Source organism: Miscanthus floridulus, chromosome 2 (genome assembly GCF_019320115.1).
Source record: "Miscanthus floridulus cultivar M001 chromosome 2, ASM1932011v1, whole genome shotgun sequence".
In the NCBI taxonomy this organism is placed as follows: domain Eukaryota; kingdom Viridiplantae; phylum Streptophyta; class Magnoliopsida; order Poales; family Poaceae; genus Miscanthus; species Miscanthus floridulus.
The window spans coordinates 174,487,444-174,503,370 of record NC_089581.1 but is presented as its reverse complement, the minus strand read 5'-3'; the positions used below and the strand labels follow the sequence as shown (position 1 = coordinate 174,503,370).

General features: G+C 46.4%; 3 protein-coding genes across 5 annotated transcripts; 2 read left to right on the top strand and 1 right to left on the bottom strand.

Moving 5' to 3' along the window:
• The first annotated feature begins 1,036 nt into the window (after window positions 1–1,036).
• Window positions 1,037–6,973, top strand: LOC136535765 (DUF21 domain-containing protein At2g14520-like). 3 transcript variants are annotated; one of them, XR_010779044.1, is made up of 15 exons: window positions 1,037–1,633; window positions 1,798–1,958; window positions 2,141–2,254; window positions 2,976–3,062; window positions 3,449–3,588; window positions 3,668–3,755; window positions 3,908–3,981; window positions 4,201–4,367; window positions 4,522–4,727; window positions 5,050–5,096; window positions 5,181–5,433; window positions 5,545–5,711; window positions 5,809–5,873; window positions 5,982–6,223; window positions 6,344–6,973. XR_010779044.1 is itself a non-coding variant. In XM_066528160.1 (12 exons), exons 1-12 carry the CDS (start codon window positions 1,456–1,458, stop codon window positions 5,590–5,592), a joined length of 1,563 nt encoding a protein of 520 aa, XP_066384257.1. In that variant the 5' UTR covers window positions 1,037–1,455; the 3' UTR covers window positions 5,593–5,925. The 3 variants fall into 3 exon arrangements, 1 of the variants encoding a protein (XP_066384257.1); XR_010779043.1 differs by lacking the exons at window positions 5,982–6,223; window positions 6,344–6,973 and having other exon boundaries at window positions 5,809–5,925; XM_066528160.1 differs by lacking the exons at window positions 5,982–6,223; window positions 6,344–6,973 and having other exon boundaries at window positions 5,545–5,925.
• Window positions 6,974–7,024: 51 nt separating this feature from the next.
• Window positions 7,025–9,793, top strand: LOC136535767 (uncharacterized). Its single transcript, XM_066528162.1, has 2 exons — window positions 7,025–7,705; window positions 9,486–9,793. Exons 1-2 carry the CDS (start codon window positions 7,158–7,160, stop codon window positions 9,664–9,666), a joined length of 729 nt encoding a protein of 242 aa, XP_066384259.1. The 5' UTR covers window positions 7,025–7,157; the 3' UTR covers window positions 9,667–9,793.
• Window positions 9,794–10,824: 1,031 nt separating this feature from the next.
• On the bottom strand, window positions 10,825–15,156 carry LOC136535766 (anthranilate phosphoribosyltransferase, chloroplastic-like). Its single transcript, XM_066528161.1, has 11 exons — window positions 15,095–15,156; window positions 14,691–15,006; window positions 14,447–14,590; window positions 14,177–14,338; window positions 14,010–14,093; window positions 12,661–12,849; window positions 12,245–12,335; window positions 12,049–12,108; window positions 11,676–11,794; window positions 11,259–11,393; window positions 10,825–11,175 (listed from the first exon to the last, which is right to left on the bottom strand). The coding sequence occupies exons 1-11, from the start codon at window positions 15,139–15,141 to the stop codon at window positions 11,161–11,163; spliced, it is 1,362 nt and encodes a 453-aa protein (XP_066384258.1). The 5' UTR covers window positions 15,142–15,156; the 3' UTR covers window positions 10,825–11,160.
• Between the last annotated feature and the right edge of the window lie 771 nt (window positions 15,157–15,927).

Here is a 15,927-nt window from a genome sequence, read left to right as displayed (position 1 = left end):
TTCAAACAAAAATTGGAATACAGTTCATTTAGTCCAAAGTAGCTGCTATATAGTATCTCTCTAATAGATACTAACCAACTACACCCTAAATAACTATGTCACTAGCTATCTAACTATATTTATCTCACTAACTAAATCAACTAGCTATCTAATAACTATATCTATGTACCTATGTCACTAGCTATCTAACTATATATATCTCACTAACTAAATCAACTACCTACATCATCAAATTTACTAGAAACTACCAAATAATCAAAGTAGCACTACAATTCAAGCTAACTAAGTACCACGGCGCCAAGATCTACGACGTCAAGCTCGGCGCCAAGATCTATGGCGTCAAGGTGTCTACCAAGTCACCACCATGTATGCGCCGAGCCCAAGACCTAGACGCCAAAATCTATAGCGCTGAAACGTGTAAGCTCAGCGCCCCAACGATGACGCTGAGTTAATGTCTATATTTTAAAAGCATACCTTTAAAGGTATATTTATGATTTTTTTTAAAAAAAAGCTAAATAAAACAAAATAAAAATTCGGCCCGCACGCAGACGCCGGCAGCTTGTGCAATCAGCCCGGTGACGCACGCATGTTTCACCCACCGAGCCCAGTGGCTCAGTGCAGTCCCATGGAGACGTGCAAGGATCGTCGCTGAACGCACTGCACTGGCCGAAGGTTGGTTCACTGGGTGGCGAGCGGCGTGGTGGCCGATGCTTCCCGCCGCCTGCCGATCCCATCCCACCACACGACACGATCACACGACAACACGCCGAGCCGACGTGAAGTGAAACTGATCGGAACCTCCGCACTGCACTCCACTGCCGGCGAACGCGACATCGGTTGGGGCCAGGCCACAGGCCAACCTGAGCATGCACGGACTGGCATGGCGGGCATCCCAAACCCCAGGGGCTGGGCAGGCGCCAGGCGGGACCAGCTGCCGTGACTGACCGTCACCGGTGGTGCGCTCAAGCAAGCGGGAGCCCGCGCGGGCGGGTGCGGGTGCTGGCTGCCGTGCCGGGCCGGGGAGGCAGAGCCAGACAGCCAGAGCGCGCAACGACAAAGGAACCGGAAAGCCAGCCCGACGCGACGAGAGGGACACTGGGACAGGGACTCAGGAGGCGGCGAGGCGCGCGCCCCCGTAGCCAAGCGAGCCGGCCCCGGCCGCCCATAAATGAGGGAGGCCGTCGACTGCCCTGGAGCCGAGGAAGAGGGGCAGCCGAGCCAAGCAGACCGACCACGCGACGCTTGCTGCTGCCGCGGCAAGCCGGGACACGCGACCTGACCTCCCCAGCCAGCTAGCTAGCTACCAGCCGCCTACAAGGCACAGGCAGGCGGCACGCCCTCCAGCAGTGAGGGAGGGAGGCCCTGCTTGCCACCCGTGCCGTCCCGCCCCTCCCCCGCGGCCGAGAGAGAGAGCGCGCCGAGCCCGCCTGCCCGCCGGCGCCGCGCGATTCGCCGATGCCCAGCCATGAGGCCTGCTGCGGCACCATGTTCTGGGTGTACCTCATGTCCTGCTTCGGGCTCGTCATGTTCGCCGGCCTCATGTCGGGCCTCACCCTCGGACTCATGTCCCTCAGCCTCGTCGACCTCGAGGTGCTCTCCAAGGCCGGCACGCCCAGGGACAAGCGCAACGCCGGTACTCCTCCTCCTCCTCCTCGTTTCGTCTCACCCGCGGCGGCGGCGGCGGCATGTCCGGAGCAGTTGCTGCTGCTTCTGATTAGCAGCTAGCCCGCACCCTTGTTTCTATTCTGATTCTAAGCTGTGTCATGTGTGTTGCCCTCGCCCCTCTCGCGCGCGCAGCCAGGATCCTCCCCGTCGTGAAGAACCAGCACCTGCTCCTCTGCACGCTCCTCATCGGCAACTCGCTCGCCATGGAGGCGCTGCCCATATTCCTCGACACGCTCGTGCCGCCCTACGTCGCCATCCTCATCTCCGTCACGCTCATCCTCGCGTTCGGCGAGGTGCTCTGCTTGCTTTCATTCATCCACTTGCTGATTCGGTTCCTGCTGCTACGTCGCCCTTTCGTCCTGAAAAATAGTGCCCCCCGCCCCCCCCCCCCCCCCCCCCCCCCCCCCCCCCCCCTTGCTTCCTGACGAATGAATTGAGCCACCATCTGATTCGGTTCCTCCTCCTCCTCCCACAGATCATACCGCAAGCCATCTGCACGCGCTACGGGCTCAGCGTGGGGGCCAAGGCGGCGCCCGTGGTCCGCGTACTGCTCATCCTCTTCTTCCCCGTCGCCTATCCGATCAGTAAGGTACGTTACGTGCTGCTGATTTGTTCCTCGTGTTTGAAAGAGGCAGTGAGGGATTGGAGCCTTGTGCTTGGCGGATTGTCCGCCTGAATTTGGGATGGGACGGCACAGGTGGGCGGCCGCGAGCAGGATACAGATTGATCGCTAGCTGGTTCATTATTTTAATTTCATTTGACAACGAAAAGGGATTTTCGCTCGTCTAGTCGTCCAAGTTACACGGTGTCATTGGCCCTTCGTCCTTTTATAAAATTGAATTGGATTGGATTGCGCACGCTGACTATGAAGTCACTTATTTAACTTGGTATCCGCCCAATGACACAAGAAGAACTAACTGGAACCGTGAAGTAAGAACCGTTGTCTTGATCTTATAATGTCGCTGGACTAAGTAAATGGAGATGTCTATATATATGCACACGTCTAAATGTGGCTGACTCATTTAGGGCAAAGCACTTCCAGTTAAAGAACAGTTTGATCACTTCCATGATAACCTGACTGTTACTGATTAGCAATTCTATGGAATTAATTATACATCTGATTGTGAAGTGAATACCACAATTTGTCAATTCTATAGAACGTGAACGTCAGAAACATATTTTTCACCAAATAAAAAGAAGGCAGCCAGTTTGGTTGAGGGCAGCAAACTTCTTATTATTGTAGTATATGTAGTATGTGTTACTTACCCTTTGCAGTACCTTATTTGATTCTTATAATTGTCTCCATTTAGTTGTTGGACCGGCTACTGGGAAAGGGACATTTTGCACTAATGAGAAGAGCTGAGCTAAAGACATTAGTTGATATGCACGGCAATGAGGTTGGTATACACTTCTCTTCAAAGACTTCATATACAGTTTAAACATTGTCATATGTACCTATCAGTTTCTTGCATTCATGTTATGCTACTTCATTTATTACATGTTTATGCTACTTGAATTATTGTGCCTATTTTACTCATGCAACTCGAAAGTTATCTCTAAAGTTCCTCATTTTCTTGTTCATTGGATCCCAGATAACCCTTTTTCATTATGTTTTAACACTTAATATGAGTGAACAAGGACGAACGCCCAAACAATTGTGATTGCACATTCCTATATGACATCAATATTATCTTTTTGACTTTTATTTAATATTAACTCTCAACGACTAAACAACAGTATGGGCTACCATCTAACTCATGGTGTTTTGTTACTTTGTTGTTAGGCTGGAAAAGGTGGAGAGCTGACTCATGATGAAACCACTATCATTACAGGAGCTCTGGAGCTGACTCAAAAGATTGCAAAAGATGCCATGACTCCTATATCCGAAACCTTCTCACTTGACATAAATGCTAAGCTGGACTTGTATGAACCTTTCAACTTAGAGTATTTGCATTCCCTAATTGTTATATTATACTCATAGAACTATTTGATCTTTCTGTAGACACACGATGGGTATGATAATGACTAGAGGGCATAGTCGTGTTCCTATATACTCTGGGATTCCAAGCAATATTATCGGCCTTATATTGGTGAGTGACCTAAATTGATTGCACTTTTGGATAACATCAATTGCTACCCTGGTTTATTTTTTTCCAGGGTGGCCCTTAATGTAAAAAAAAAATGAACAATTTATAAATTTCCTAATTGTTTGTTGACCAATAGTAAAAAAACCTCCTTTCAGGTAAAAAACTTGATTAATTGCCGAGCTGAGGATGAAGTGCCCATTCGTAATGTTACTATCAGAAAAATTCCAAGGTATCATCAGACCAGCCCTAGCCCCTAGGGGCAACCATAATTTTTTTTTTCTTATTTGTGCAATCTTATTTTGAGGTTCATAACTGTATAAGAGCTCATTGCGTTCAATATATTATTCATAAATGTTTTGGATAATATGGGTGCATATCTTTCTCCTTAGTAATCTGCGTTGATTGTCTTCTAATTTCCACAACATGTTGCCACTGTTCTGTATATCAGGGTGGCTGATGATCTTCCTCTCTATGACATTCTAAATGAGTTCCAGAAAGGTCACAGCCACATGGCTGTGGTAGTTAAACGAACAAAGGAAGCAGGAGCATCCACTGAAAAGCAAAAGAGCACTACTGCAGATTATAAAATAAACCCCAAAGATGCTCATGCTGATGGTACATGCCTTTTAATTTTTCTAGTAATTTTTCTGCAGTGATTAAGTTTCACTCTAAAAAATGTGTGTTTCTGTGTACGCAGTACTATTCCATTAGCCTTTTGCTGATCACACGCATTTCCAGGAAATGACTGTGATTTGTCTTTGGCTTTCAGGCTCATCCCCTTCTTCTGCTAGCACTGCCGGAAGTCGTAGAATTAACATAGAGAAGCATGGAGACGGGCGCTCATATAATAAGAAATCAGAAAGGAAGCGGGAAAATATTCTTGATTTTAACACCGATCCACTTCCAAGCTATTCAATGGATGAGGAGGCAGTCGGAATAATCACGATGGAAGATGTCATGGAAGAACTGCTACAGGTTGCGCATATTTCTTAATTGAAGTTCCCATGGTGTGGAACAAGTATTTACATTGTTCACAGCATGACATTTCTATCATGCTTTCAAAGTATGCGCTTAGATCACCAGATAATGATGCTATGTGAGTGTTCTCCATATCCTATGGAAACATCATTTGGTTGCAACATGTTAGCCATCTTTAGGTACTATTCAATTAGGAGAGAAACTACAAAAGAAGCGTAGTTGAACTTGAATTGTGGTAATTTGTTTGTCTTCTATTTTTTTTCTCGAACAAAGTTTGGCTTCTCTCAGATATTGTAAACTGACATGACTCTCTTCGCAGGAAGAAATCTATGATGAAACAGATGAGTATGTTGATGTACATAACAAGTAAGTATTTCACTAATTCCCACTTATTCTGAATAGCTGATCTAAATCTATGCCACAGCTCATGATTTTCTTGTTTTATTACAGGATCAGGATAAACATGTTACCTCCAGGCAAATCACTGTCACCTACTATATCTCCTGGTGGTGGACCCTTATCTCAGGGGCTTCGAAGGACTCCTATGGCATCTCCATTCTCACCATACCACCATGGTAGTTCTGTCTTACGTTCCCCAGCTTCGAACCATGGTCAGTCACCTGGGATTTTACCGACAATACTTTCTCCTGGAAGATCACCTACTGCACAAACACCTGGGCAAAGTTCACCAAGTGGAAGTCAGGTGAGCATTCATTTTGCGTTAATAGACTGTTGTGTGAACTGTGTACTTAATTTTTTCAATAACTATTAAAAGAAGTCTCGAAGGTCTCAATGTTGTCCTCGTTTTTGGTAGGTTTCAATAAATTCCAACGGCCAACATAAAAAGGACGGTGAGAGCTAACATCCCAGAAGATTGTTTTTCAGATGAAGGCGTCTCAAGATTCAAGACGGCATGCATGATCAAATTATGACATTGCTAGCGTAGGATTAAGCTGCGAACATAAGTAGCACAGCTCTCTTGTATGGTTATTAGCCCATATTTATTGATTGCTTGCCTGCATATATATGCTTCAGCATCCGGACCTCAGTATGGCCTAATCCTCACTATGTATTGTAGAGGTCTTCCTAAGGATTCTCTCTCTTTTTGGTGTCGTCCTGTAGTTATCTGGAGAGGGAAAAAAGGTAAGCGTTGGACTGAATATATTTACGCAAAAATTAAGCCGATTTTGCGACTTGCCCTGCCCCGCTCATCTCAGCTGGCTTTGCATTGTTTTCATGGACTCGGAGGAGACGACAACAATTCAGATGTGATTGTGCAGAACAGCTGTCGATCTTCATCGTTAACAATAAGCAGGCTTTGTGTACAATGATAGGTTCAGGCCTAGTCAATGGCTGGTGTGTCAGCAGCATCAATAGAATGATCAAAGTGTTGCAGTCAGCTCCTGGTCCTCCGCTACATGCCTGCTTAGCTGCTGTTGCCTGTTTCTGTGTCCAGGAAAGGAGCAATGCAATCTCACCAAGTAGCCTGGTAGGTACGATCCCGAATCCCGATCCGTTGAGAGTCTCTTAAATTATTGGTTACGAGTGATTCTTTTTTTTTTTGGTCAATGATGTGAGACACTGCGACTAACCATTGAAAAAAACGTGCCCAGATGAGCTACTCCTCCTCTTGTTCTTGGCGAGCTGCAAGATGCAACCGGTTAGTGCTGATGCCGTGGTGCGTGCGACTATCTTGCAAAGAGAAAGGACGTCTGGTGCGGAGAAATTCAGGGACAGGCAGTGCCGCTGGAAAGAGTGTAACGACCACTAACTTACTCCAACGGCCACTCGGCCAGCCATGCCCTCTCCCAAATCTTCCACTCAACGGGTGCAGTGCAGTGCAGCGCACTGAACGACGACTGCAGCTGCGGCGGATCCGCGTTGCCGAGCCCGAGACCGGACCCGGACAAGGCGGCGTTCGTTGAACTGGCCTATCAGCCCGTCACTCACCCATCTTCTAGCCTTGTATGCCTGCGACCGAAGGCACGGGCCGATGGGCGCACCGCCCGCCGCACGCTCGCCTGCCTCTGCCTGAGCCTGGCTTCTAGATTGCAGCGTGCCCCTTCCCCACAACAGCCCACCCATCGGTTTCGTGAGCCGAAGAAGATCCGCCGCCCCTCTGGACGGGACGGGGGCCTGGCGTGTATCGCGGTGCGTCCGCGCGTTGCGTCCCGCGCCACCACCACCACGTTCCAAGTCGCCGGATCGTCGCGCTCGCACCCATCCATCGATCACGGCCACCACCGCTTCTTTTATATCGCAGCGGCCACGAACAGCGAGCAGCGCCCAAACACACGACTCCACGCGGCTACCTGCGACCATCCGCTCCCGCTCGCTCGGCGGAGTGGTGGACGACCGCGAGCGCGGAACGGGAACTGGGTCGATCGATCGAGGTGGTAGGACTGTGGGACCGACGGAGGAGTAGGCATGCTGCGGGCGAGCTCGGAGCGGCCGGCGGCCGCGGCGGGTCTGCTGTGGGTGCCCGGGATGAGCGCGTGGCCCACGATGGACGCGGGGTTGTCGGCGAGGGCGCACGAGATCGCGCGGCGGCGGGAGGAGATGCTGGGGATGCTGCACGACCTCCCCGAGTCCGAGTACGAGCTCTCGCTCACCGACCTCGTCGAGAAGGCCGGGGGCGGGGCCGACGGCGACGGCGGGGAAGCCGAAGCTGCGACCGCGGCGCCCGCGCCAACGGTGAAGACAGAAGGGAAGGACCCGGGCGCCGCGCGGTCGGCGTCCGGCGGGGAGCAGCAGGCGCCGCCGGCAGCGGGGAAGCCCGAGCGGAGGGCGTCGGCACGGCGGCGGGACAGCGGGAGCGTCGGCGGGGGCAGCTTCCGCAGCAGCAGCGACGGCGTCCTGCTCAACTTCTACATGCCGCGGTCGCTCACCCGGAGCTTCACCGCGCCGCGCCACACCCGGACGCCGTCCGCCTCCGGCTGCCGGAGTCCCAGCGTCGCATCCGACTGCAACAAGAGGTAATTAATATAATCGATCATCTCCAACTCCAACCTCCAAAACAAACAAATTCAATCATCTCCAAACACTGCGTAGGCGTTTGCCATATGACTTGATCGATCAGTTTGATTTTATCCCAAAACACGTAGCATAATATGAATGGCGAATTCATATGTCTGTTTATTTTATTGGTCGAAATACATGTCTGTTTTTTTTATAAAAAAATGGCAAACCCACGAGTGTGCAAGTATTATTGCTCCAGTTTTAGTTTTGTTGAGTTAGGAATATTCTTGGTTTGGTATGGTAATCATAGTATAGTATAGGGCCCCATCAAATCAAATCCATGCGATGAAAGTTGGCACAAATCCGAGCTAAGTACAGCTTGTTCGCTGGCTCGTATATGATCGTGGATTATAAGCTGGGACAATATTTTTCTCTCACACAAAACCAGCCAGCAGTAAATAATTCACGATCGTTTACGACGAAACGAACAGGCTGGTAATCCAAAGCCGGCACGACATTTCCAAGGGAAGCACGCCTATCTCCTGTTCGCTTGGCTGATAAGCCATAGCTAAAAGTACTGTTAGCTGATTTGTTGTGAGAGAAAAATATTATTTGTTGGCTAAAAAAGTACGGCTTAGATGAACAGGGCGCTAGTCGTCGTCTTCTGAATACATGGTCGTAGCTGAGGTGCTGGGTGCCGCCAAAGCCAAGCTGTGTTTGAGGCTTCAAGCTGAGATGTGTAGACACTTCCTTCCTTAGTCTAAGTGTCAAGTGTCCACTGCCGATGGTTTATTCCATCCCTGTCCGTCCACGTATCATCTTACAATGTATTAGTACTGGCTACTACTTAGCAGCATGATCATGCATCATCATGCACCTGTCAAGTAGTAGCTCGGCTGGCGGATCTAGGATTTTTATGTAGGGTATGCCGGATTAAAAAAAAATTATATCTAAACCGGTGAAAATCATTTAACAATTCGGTAAACTATCATAAAAATTGCTCACAATCCAATATAGAATTACCAAATCTAACATATAATAAGTCAAATTACAATACAAATAGTTCACATGCATTATACTAAAGTCCATTTACGAACTCACTAAATAATCTTTGGACGGTGACCGCTAGGCAAATCAACGCCAAGATTATTCTTGCAAGTGCAATATTATGCAGACATTAAATGGCAAACCCTTTCGCAGTATCTAGCCTCGACGCCATGCCTCCACGGCTCCGCCTCCAGCAGTCCAGCCTCCGTGTGAGGCGCGATGCTGCCGTGACAGCTGACCAGCGGAGGTGGGGACTCCATACTTGCGACGAATGTGTGATTGACTGAGTTTGTGTTTACAGTATATATATACTCCTATATTTAGTACTTTGCACGGCTCGATCGCAGGGTATGCCGTGGCATATACGGCATACCCTGTAGATCCGCCCATGGCTCGGCAGTAGGCAGGCACTGAAGGCTGATAGTGATAGCCAAGGCCTGTGAAAGCGACTCCTGTGAAAGCATACTCCGTAGATAGGTTGGTTACCACACAACCACACCTTGGCTTGGAAAACGTCTTCGTACCAGTCAGTCCGTAGCTGCCGTGCGCTCTTGTTCGGTAACCACGTACTCCTACTGTTAAGTAAAGCAGCAGTCCATAGTGCCGTGCACTCTTGTTTGTTTGGTGACCACGTACAGTTCAAGTGCGTGCATGGCCCTGGTTCGATTATTATTATCTACTAAGTATATTGCTGTTTGTGATGACTGATATAATAACCGATGATGCGCCGTGCGGTTGGTGGTGGTGCAGGGAGAGGGACCCGGACGCCGAGACCGTCAAGTGCTGGTCGTTGCTGTGGGATCGACGGTGGCGCAAGTCCAGCCGGCGGGACCCGGGCGCGCCGCCCAGCGAGAGCGACTCCGCCATCCGCGCCGCGTCGGCCGCCATCCTCAAAGCGGCCAAGCACTCCGGTCCGCCGTCCAATATCTGAGCCGTTTCTTTTCGTCTGCTGCCGGATGCGTTGCTGGCTTCCAGTTGCAGCTCTGTGCTGTACGACTCTGTACATATGCTCTGCGTGTGATGTGATATAGTACTGAATTACTGATGCGTTTTGTTTAGATTGCTCGCTCAGTGTCTCTAATATAGGCCTTGTTTACACGCTCACTCTAAAGTTTACTCCCCGTCTCATCGAATATTTGTCACATACATAGAGTATTAAATATAAACTAAAAATTAATTAATTACATAGTTTGCGACTCATTTGTGAGATGAATCTTTTAAGCCTAATTAGTCCATGATTTGACAATGTTGTGCTACAGTACACATGTGTTAATGATGGATTAATTAGGCTTAATAAATTTACCTCGCAGATTACCGACGGATTCCGTAATTTGTTTTTTATTAGTATCCGAACACCTCATGTGACGCCTCTATATGACACCCGATGTGACACCTTAAAGCAGTGTCACATTGGGTGTTCGGATACTAATAAAAAAATAAATTACAGAATCCGTCAGTAATCCGCGTGATGAATTTATTAAGCCTAATTAATCGTCGTTAGCACATGTGTTACTGTAGCACTACATTGTCAAAACAAAGACTCATTGGACTCAAAAGATTCGTCTCGCAAATTAGTCACAAACTGTGCAATTTATTATTATTTTAGTCTATATTTAATACTCCATACATGTGTCCAAACATTCGATGGGATAAGAAGTAAACTTTAGGGGGGGAATTAAATAAGGCCTTAATCAATGGGGATATGAACTTTCAGTTGCAAAATTTGAACTGAAAGCAGGGCTTTCTTCTAATTTCAGGACATGCGTTACGAATGGGGATAGCTCTTCCCATGCCATTGCAAAAATGTTTTTAAGTCCTTATTCTCTCCATTACAAATGGGTATTTCTTCACATGCCATTGCAGAATGTACGATCCATTGCAAACATAATGCAGCATCACAAGTTCACAACATCTTACCTATGTTCATCTACCCCGTCAAGCAGAATGAAGCACGCACCACGCCTTTCTATCCAAAAAGCTTAGACCCTGTTCGCTTTGCTGAAAAGTCATAGCTGGAAGTACCGTTCGCTGATTAGTTGTGAGAGAAAACACTGGTCATATTCACTTCTTTTATAATTGTCTTTTTCAGTTTGTTTTTTCAGTCGGAACAGTATTTTTCTTCCACAACAAATCAGCCGGAACAGTGTTTCAGTTTGTTTTTTCAGCGAAACGAACAGGGCAACTGTTCGTTCGCTAAAATAGTACGGCTCATAAGAGAAGCGAATAGGGCTGTTAGAATCTCTTCTTGACACATTTTTCTACACAACAGCACTGCTAATACATAAAGCAGACTAGAAGTTCACAACAGAACGCGAGAAGAAAAAACCAATCATCCACGGATTACAGATGGACTTAGCGGAGCCCTTATTTGCCACCATTCCTCATGTCTTATTGCAGAAATCCATCTATTGCTACTCAATGTCACTCAGTCTATGGAACTCTGTATCAACAGGGTATGGGAAAGGTGTCATGTTCAATATTTAGCTAATGAAGAAGACCCATTAGAAGCTATTATGTGCTTACATTTGAAACCTTTATCCAAGACTCAAGTGTATTAATGGCTTTGCCGGACCGCTGTGTCTCCTGTGCTAGTGCAACACCGTCATGTAAATTCTTCACTTTACCACTGACAAGTAGGGATGCAGCGGCATTTAGAACCTGTGTAGCAAAATAGGAATTAGTCTAAGCTTATAGACACCAATTGATCATTACAAGTGTAATCCAATTCTAAAATTTTTAATCATTTTATTTTAAGCAGGTACTACATGAAAACTGTTTTGTACTAAAAAGTGGTAATCAAGACACCAAATTTTAGTCAGCAAGCTGCTTAAAAAGATCTTGGGTACAGAACGTTGTGAATCCATTAAGATATATGCGGCCATTTCTTCAGGAAATATAAAATGCACAAAAACTGGAAAGAGGTAGCTAGGGCTAACTTACAAGGGCATCTGCAATGGACCCCCTTTGACCAGCAAGAACATCCTGGAGAACTTTTGCATTAAATGCTGGATCACCTCCTTTCAGATCTTCCAATGTGCAACGAGGAATGCCAAAATCCACTAGATTGCAATACATACAGAAGATGTTAGATCAAAGAATTATATTGTTTCCCTTCATCCACTAGTTCATTGATTTGGTTATCATATACTCCTACTTCAGCAGTAACCAAACATATCTAACATAGAAAAGAAAGCAGACAATATGAGTTGGAAGTGCAAATTGATGCGACCAAAATAAAATGATCTCGCATAAAAGGATGCCCATTGCAGTCTACTTTTGCAGATTTCAATAGAAAAGTAAGAAATACTCTTACATGGATCGAAGAGCATTTTTTCAATCTTCCCTGGAGTAACATCAAGGATATATCCAGGACCTGCAGCAATTAAAAAGAATCTTCTGTCAAATACATAGTCGACCAAGAAGATACGAGGTAACTTCTTGTGTAAGCACAGCCATTTGTAGCGAAACAGTGGCACCAACAGAGTGAAACCATTTGAAAGTGTGCATACCAAGTGGGCTTATTTCATCCAAACCCTTTGAATGGACGACCAATGCTCTCTTCATTCCAAATTTCTGAGCAGCCTTAGCCATCTTGGTAACCTATTGCCAAAAGATTGCAATGCTTTGGGTCAATGAGTATTGCAATGGATCAACAGTAATCATATGGAGCTTGTTAGATTATTTCTATTTTCAATAAATCGCTACTATATTTGTAAAAACTATCAATAATATTTTCTCCAACAGAGTAAAAAAAACTGAAAAAGAGCATTCATCTGAAAAACAGACTTTGTTTAATGGACTGACTGAATCTTCTAGCTGCTTTTATCTGATCTCCATTTTATGATGATAATCATCGGACATACTATGCTTGTTGTATAGTTGCATCATACTACTACAAGAAAGGACTAGATGAATGTATACTTACTATGTTTTCATGGTAAACACCAATAACAGCATGAGGCACCCTTGCTGGATTCAATAGAGGACCAAGGATATTGAAAACTGTCTTTATCTTAAGCTTCTTCCTCACAGGTCTGACAATTTTCATTGCAGGATGATAATTTGCAGACATCATGAATCCAACACCCACCTCATTGACACATCGTTTAATACCCTTGCAATAGGAAAGGTTAGCAATGTTAAGCTATTAATCCCACTTGCCAGCTAATGCTAAGATTGAAATACAGTACATCAAGGTTAGTCAAGGACAGTGGACATAAAGCCTTTTTTTGGTAGGTGATAAAGAAATATAGTATTATATAACAAAAGTAGATTCATGCACTCAGAGCACAAGAAGGTTGTTGGGATTGCCTATGCGATCAGACCATATAGTGCACAAATTACAGAATCTGAACATAGCCTATTTAAACCAACTGAGCGTGAGCAATTTAAACTATCTCTCGATTATAGAATCAATGGTAGGTATAGTTGATTCCTGTATGTTGTAGTTAACCACTCAAGAGTATAGTTCAAAAGTTTGACAAACAGAAATGTTATTAGAGGCAGACAACTTATTTTCACTTAACAGTACATTCTGGAAATAGATCATATAATAGATAAACTCATAAGTGAGGAGCATGAACTAGACATGAGCCTATACGTGTTAATCATATTGTCAAACTCACGGAGAAAAGTAATCAAATGAGCAGCCAGTTTGAAAAACTGAAACATCAAGAAAGCTCTCCTGACAATTAAACATACAGACATCTAAGCAGCAGCAGGGGCATCTCTGGATAAATATTCTCGTAATCTACGAATTGCATTTGAACTAATGGGTGAAATTCAGTCTGTAAATGTTGAGTTATGTGGAAATAAATTCATAAGTATGAAGCACCTTTCAGCCTCAGGATGTGACTGCTTAAATCGCACAAGTTTACCGGTACACGTAATCATTGGTTTGACTATATAATCTTGCATTGTAATCCACACACTAATAAGCATGTTGTAGAAATAAAATGAAATTGAGAGGTCCCAATCTTCATATCAATCATCCTAAAGCCATCACACAGCATATTTCTTAGAGAAAGGGGCAGCTCCTGGCTCCCTTTCACTAGGATAGTCAGATCTGAAGTTTAATTTTCCATACCACTTCTGTGGATGGTAAGAGGCCCCGTCAGTGGTACCCTATGACCTGGTAGTTCAAAGGTACTAGGACGCTAACAAATGGAAAAGTCACAGGACACTAGAAAACAGTGCACTAGCGGAGCTGCCATCGTGGTACTTAGGATGCTGTAGGCAGAATCTGATGATTGATTAAGAAATACGTGTCGGTACCTCAGGTCCAAGCTCGATGTTGACCCCAAGCGCCTCCAGCACATCGGCGCTGCCGCACGCCGACGAGCTGGCTCTGCTTCCTTGCTGCTCAACGCAATCAACGCATCAGCAGGACCGCCAGCGTCCAAACCCAAGGTCGATAATCCCAAAAGCGCAAAACACGATACCTTAGCGACCTTGGCGCCGGCCGCGGCGGCGAGGATGGTGGACCCGGTGGAGATGTTGACGGTGTCAGCGCCGTCGCCGCCGGTCCCAACAATGTCGACGGCGTCGTCCAGCCCGTCGACCCGGACGCAGCAGCTCAGCATCGCCTTCGCTAGCCCCACGATCTGAAACAAAGTCGACGACAAAAAAACCAATCAGCGTCCGCCGAAATCCAAGCCGTCCCGGGCTCCCGGTAACGAAACCAGCCGCTTCCTCACGAACACAAACCACACCTCTTCGTAGGTCTCGCCCTTGGCCCTGAGGAGGACGAGGAAGGCGGAGATGCGCGCCTCATCCTTCTCGTCGAGGAGCAGCCGCAGCGTCGCCTCTGCGTCCTCCTCCGAGAAGTCGGTCCCGCCGATCAGCGCCTCCAGCACCTGGCGCCACCACCACGACAGCAACAAACGAAATGAAGCGACCACCACCACAACACCCAAGGCAGAAGTACATCCGCTCAACGGGGACGGGAGGGCACACCTTGTCGAAGGAGCCGATGCGCGGCGCGGCCGGCGCGGAGGGGGGCTGCACGGCGACGCAGGCAGGCGGAGCGAGACGGCGCGCCGGGAGGGGCCGCGCCTGGGCGCGGCGCCCGCGGAGGAGCGCGGACGGCGCGGAGGCGAGAGGTTTGGGGCTGGCGAGCTTGAGCGACGCGGCCGCCATTGGTCCCGGCGCGCGCGTCCGTGCGCGCAGTGGGGGATTCCTTCTGGATTCTGGCGTGGGATGAGATGGTCGCGGGAGTCGCGGGACAGGAGGCACAGCACGTTTGGGGCGGGCCGTCCACGCGAGCAGAGAGCTTTATGCGCAAAAACGGAGCAATTCGGATCAGTAAAACGACACGGCGGCTGAAGGTGAATTTGATTTGATCTCCACCAGCCACCTACCTCCGTGCGACCGTGCCGCTCGAAAACACCGTTTGTCTTGCCAGCATATAATCGATGCTGCAGCAGGCCTATGAGCTTTTCATCTGTATCGTAATCTATTTTTTACAACACAATGTACCCGGCACAAATAAATCAATTTATAAATTAACTTTTAAAGTTGTTATAAGTCAAAGCTTCTTAAGCTCAACCAAATTTATAAAAAGAGTATATAGCGCCAAATTAATATCATTATATACACCATAAAATATGTTTTTGTTGTTTATGTACACCATAAAATATGTTTTTGTTGTGTGCTTATTTTATGTTATAAATATTAATATTTTTAATAAATTTAGTTAAATTAAAGAATTTGGCTTGCAACAACTCGAGAAGTTGATTTTTTTAGGGGGCGAATGAAGTATTATCCTATGATCATCTCCAAGATATCAACAAGATATGAGATTGACAAAGTTAACACCGATATCGTTTGTTGTGACTTTACCTCATCTTGAGATTTGTCGCTTTAGTCTCTTCAAAGGTGTTTATAAGGTATTGAATATGTGTAAATGTGTATAGTTGAATATATGTACACGTATGAATATTTGTGTTTGTACTATGGTTTGATAAAAAATAACGGTTATAAATGGGAAAAAAATCTATTTTACGGGTATGGTTTGATCAGTTAGGATTAGTTATTAAATAAATAAATAGAGCTAAAAATTAATTCAAATTAACACGTTTAGATAACTAGTTGGCTTACATGTAGTTGGAGGCTTAGTTAAAAATTACTAAACTTAGAGCATCTACAAAAAGACTCTCGATATCTTTCCTAATTTACAGGAATAGAGATTTTG

What these genes read in the sequence shown, in the direction of transcription:
- LOC136535765 (XM_066528160.1), top strand. Translation starts at nt 1,456, where the DNA reads ATGCCCAGCCATGAGGCCTGCTGCGGCACCATGTTCTGGGTGTACCTC. An exon ending in TCGCCTATCCGATCAGTAAG is followed by an intron (nt 2,255 to 2,975) that starts GTACGTTACGTG and finishes GTCTCCATTTAG; the next exon opens with TTGTTGGACCGGCTACTGGG. An exon ending in GTTCACCAAGTGGAAGTCAG is followed by an intron (nt 5,434 to 5,544) that starts GTGAGCATTCAT and finishes CGTTTTTGGTAG; the next exon opens with GTTTCAATAAATTCCAACGG.
- LOC136535767 (XM_066528162.1), top strand. Translation starts at nt 7,158, where the DNA reads ATGCTGCGGGCGAGCTCGGAGCGGCCGGCGGCCGCGGCGGGTCTGCTG. An exon ending in GCATCCGACTGCAACAAGAG is followed by an intron (nt 7,706 to 9,485) that starts GTAATTAATATA and finishes GTGGTGGTGCAG; the next exon opens with GGAGAGGGACCCGGACGCCG.
- LOC136535766 (XM_066528161.1), bottom strand. Translation starts at nt 15,141, where the DNA reads ATGCTGGCAAGACAAACGGTGTTTTCGAGCGGCACGGTCGCACGGAG. An exon ending in AGCGGCACGGTCGCACGGAG is followed by an intron (nt 15,007 to 15,094) that starts GTAGGTGGCTGG and finishes TTGCGCATAAAG; the next exon opens with CTCTCTGCTCGCGTGGACGG. An exon ending in GGATGAAATAAGCCCACTTG is followed by an intron (nt 12,109 to 12,244) that starts GTATGCACACTT and finishes TAATTGCTGCAG; the next exon opens with GTCCTGGATATATCCTTGAT.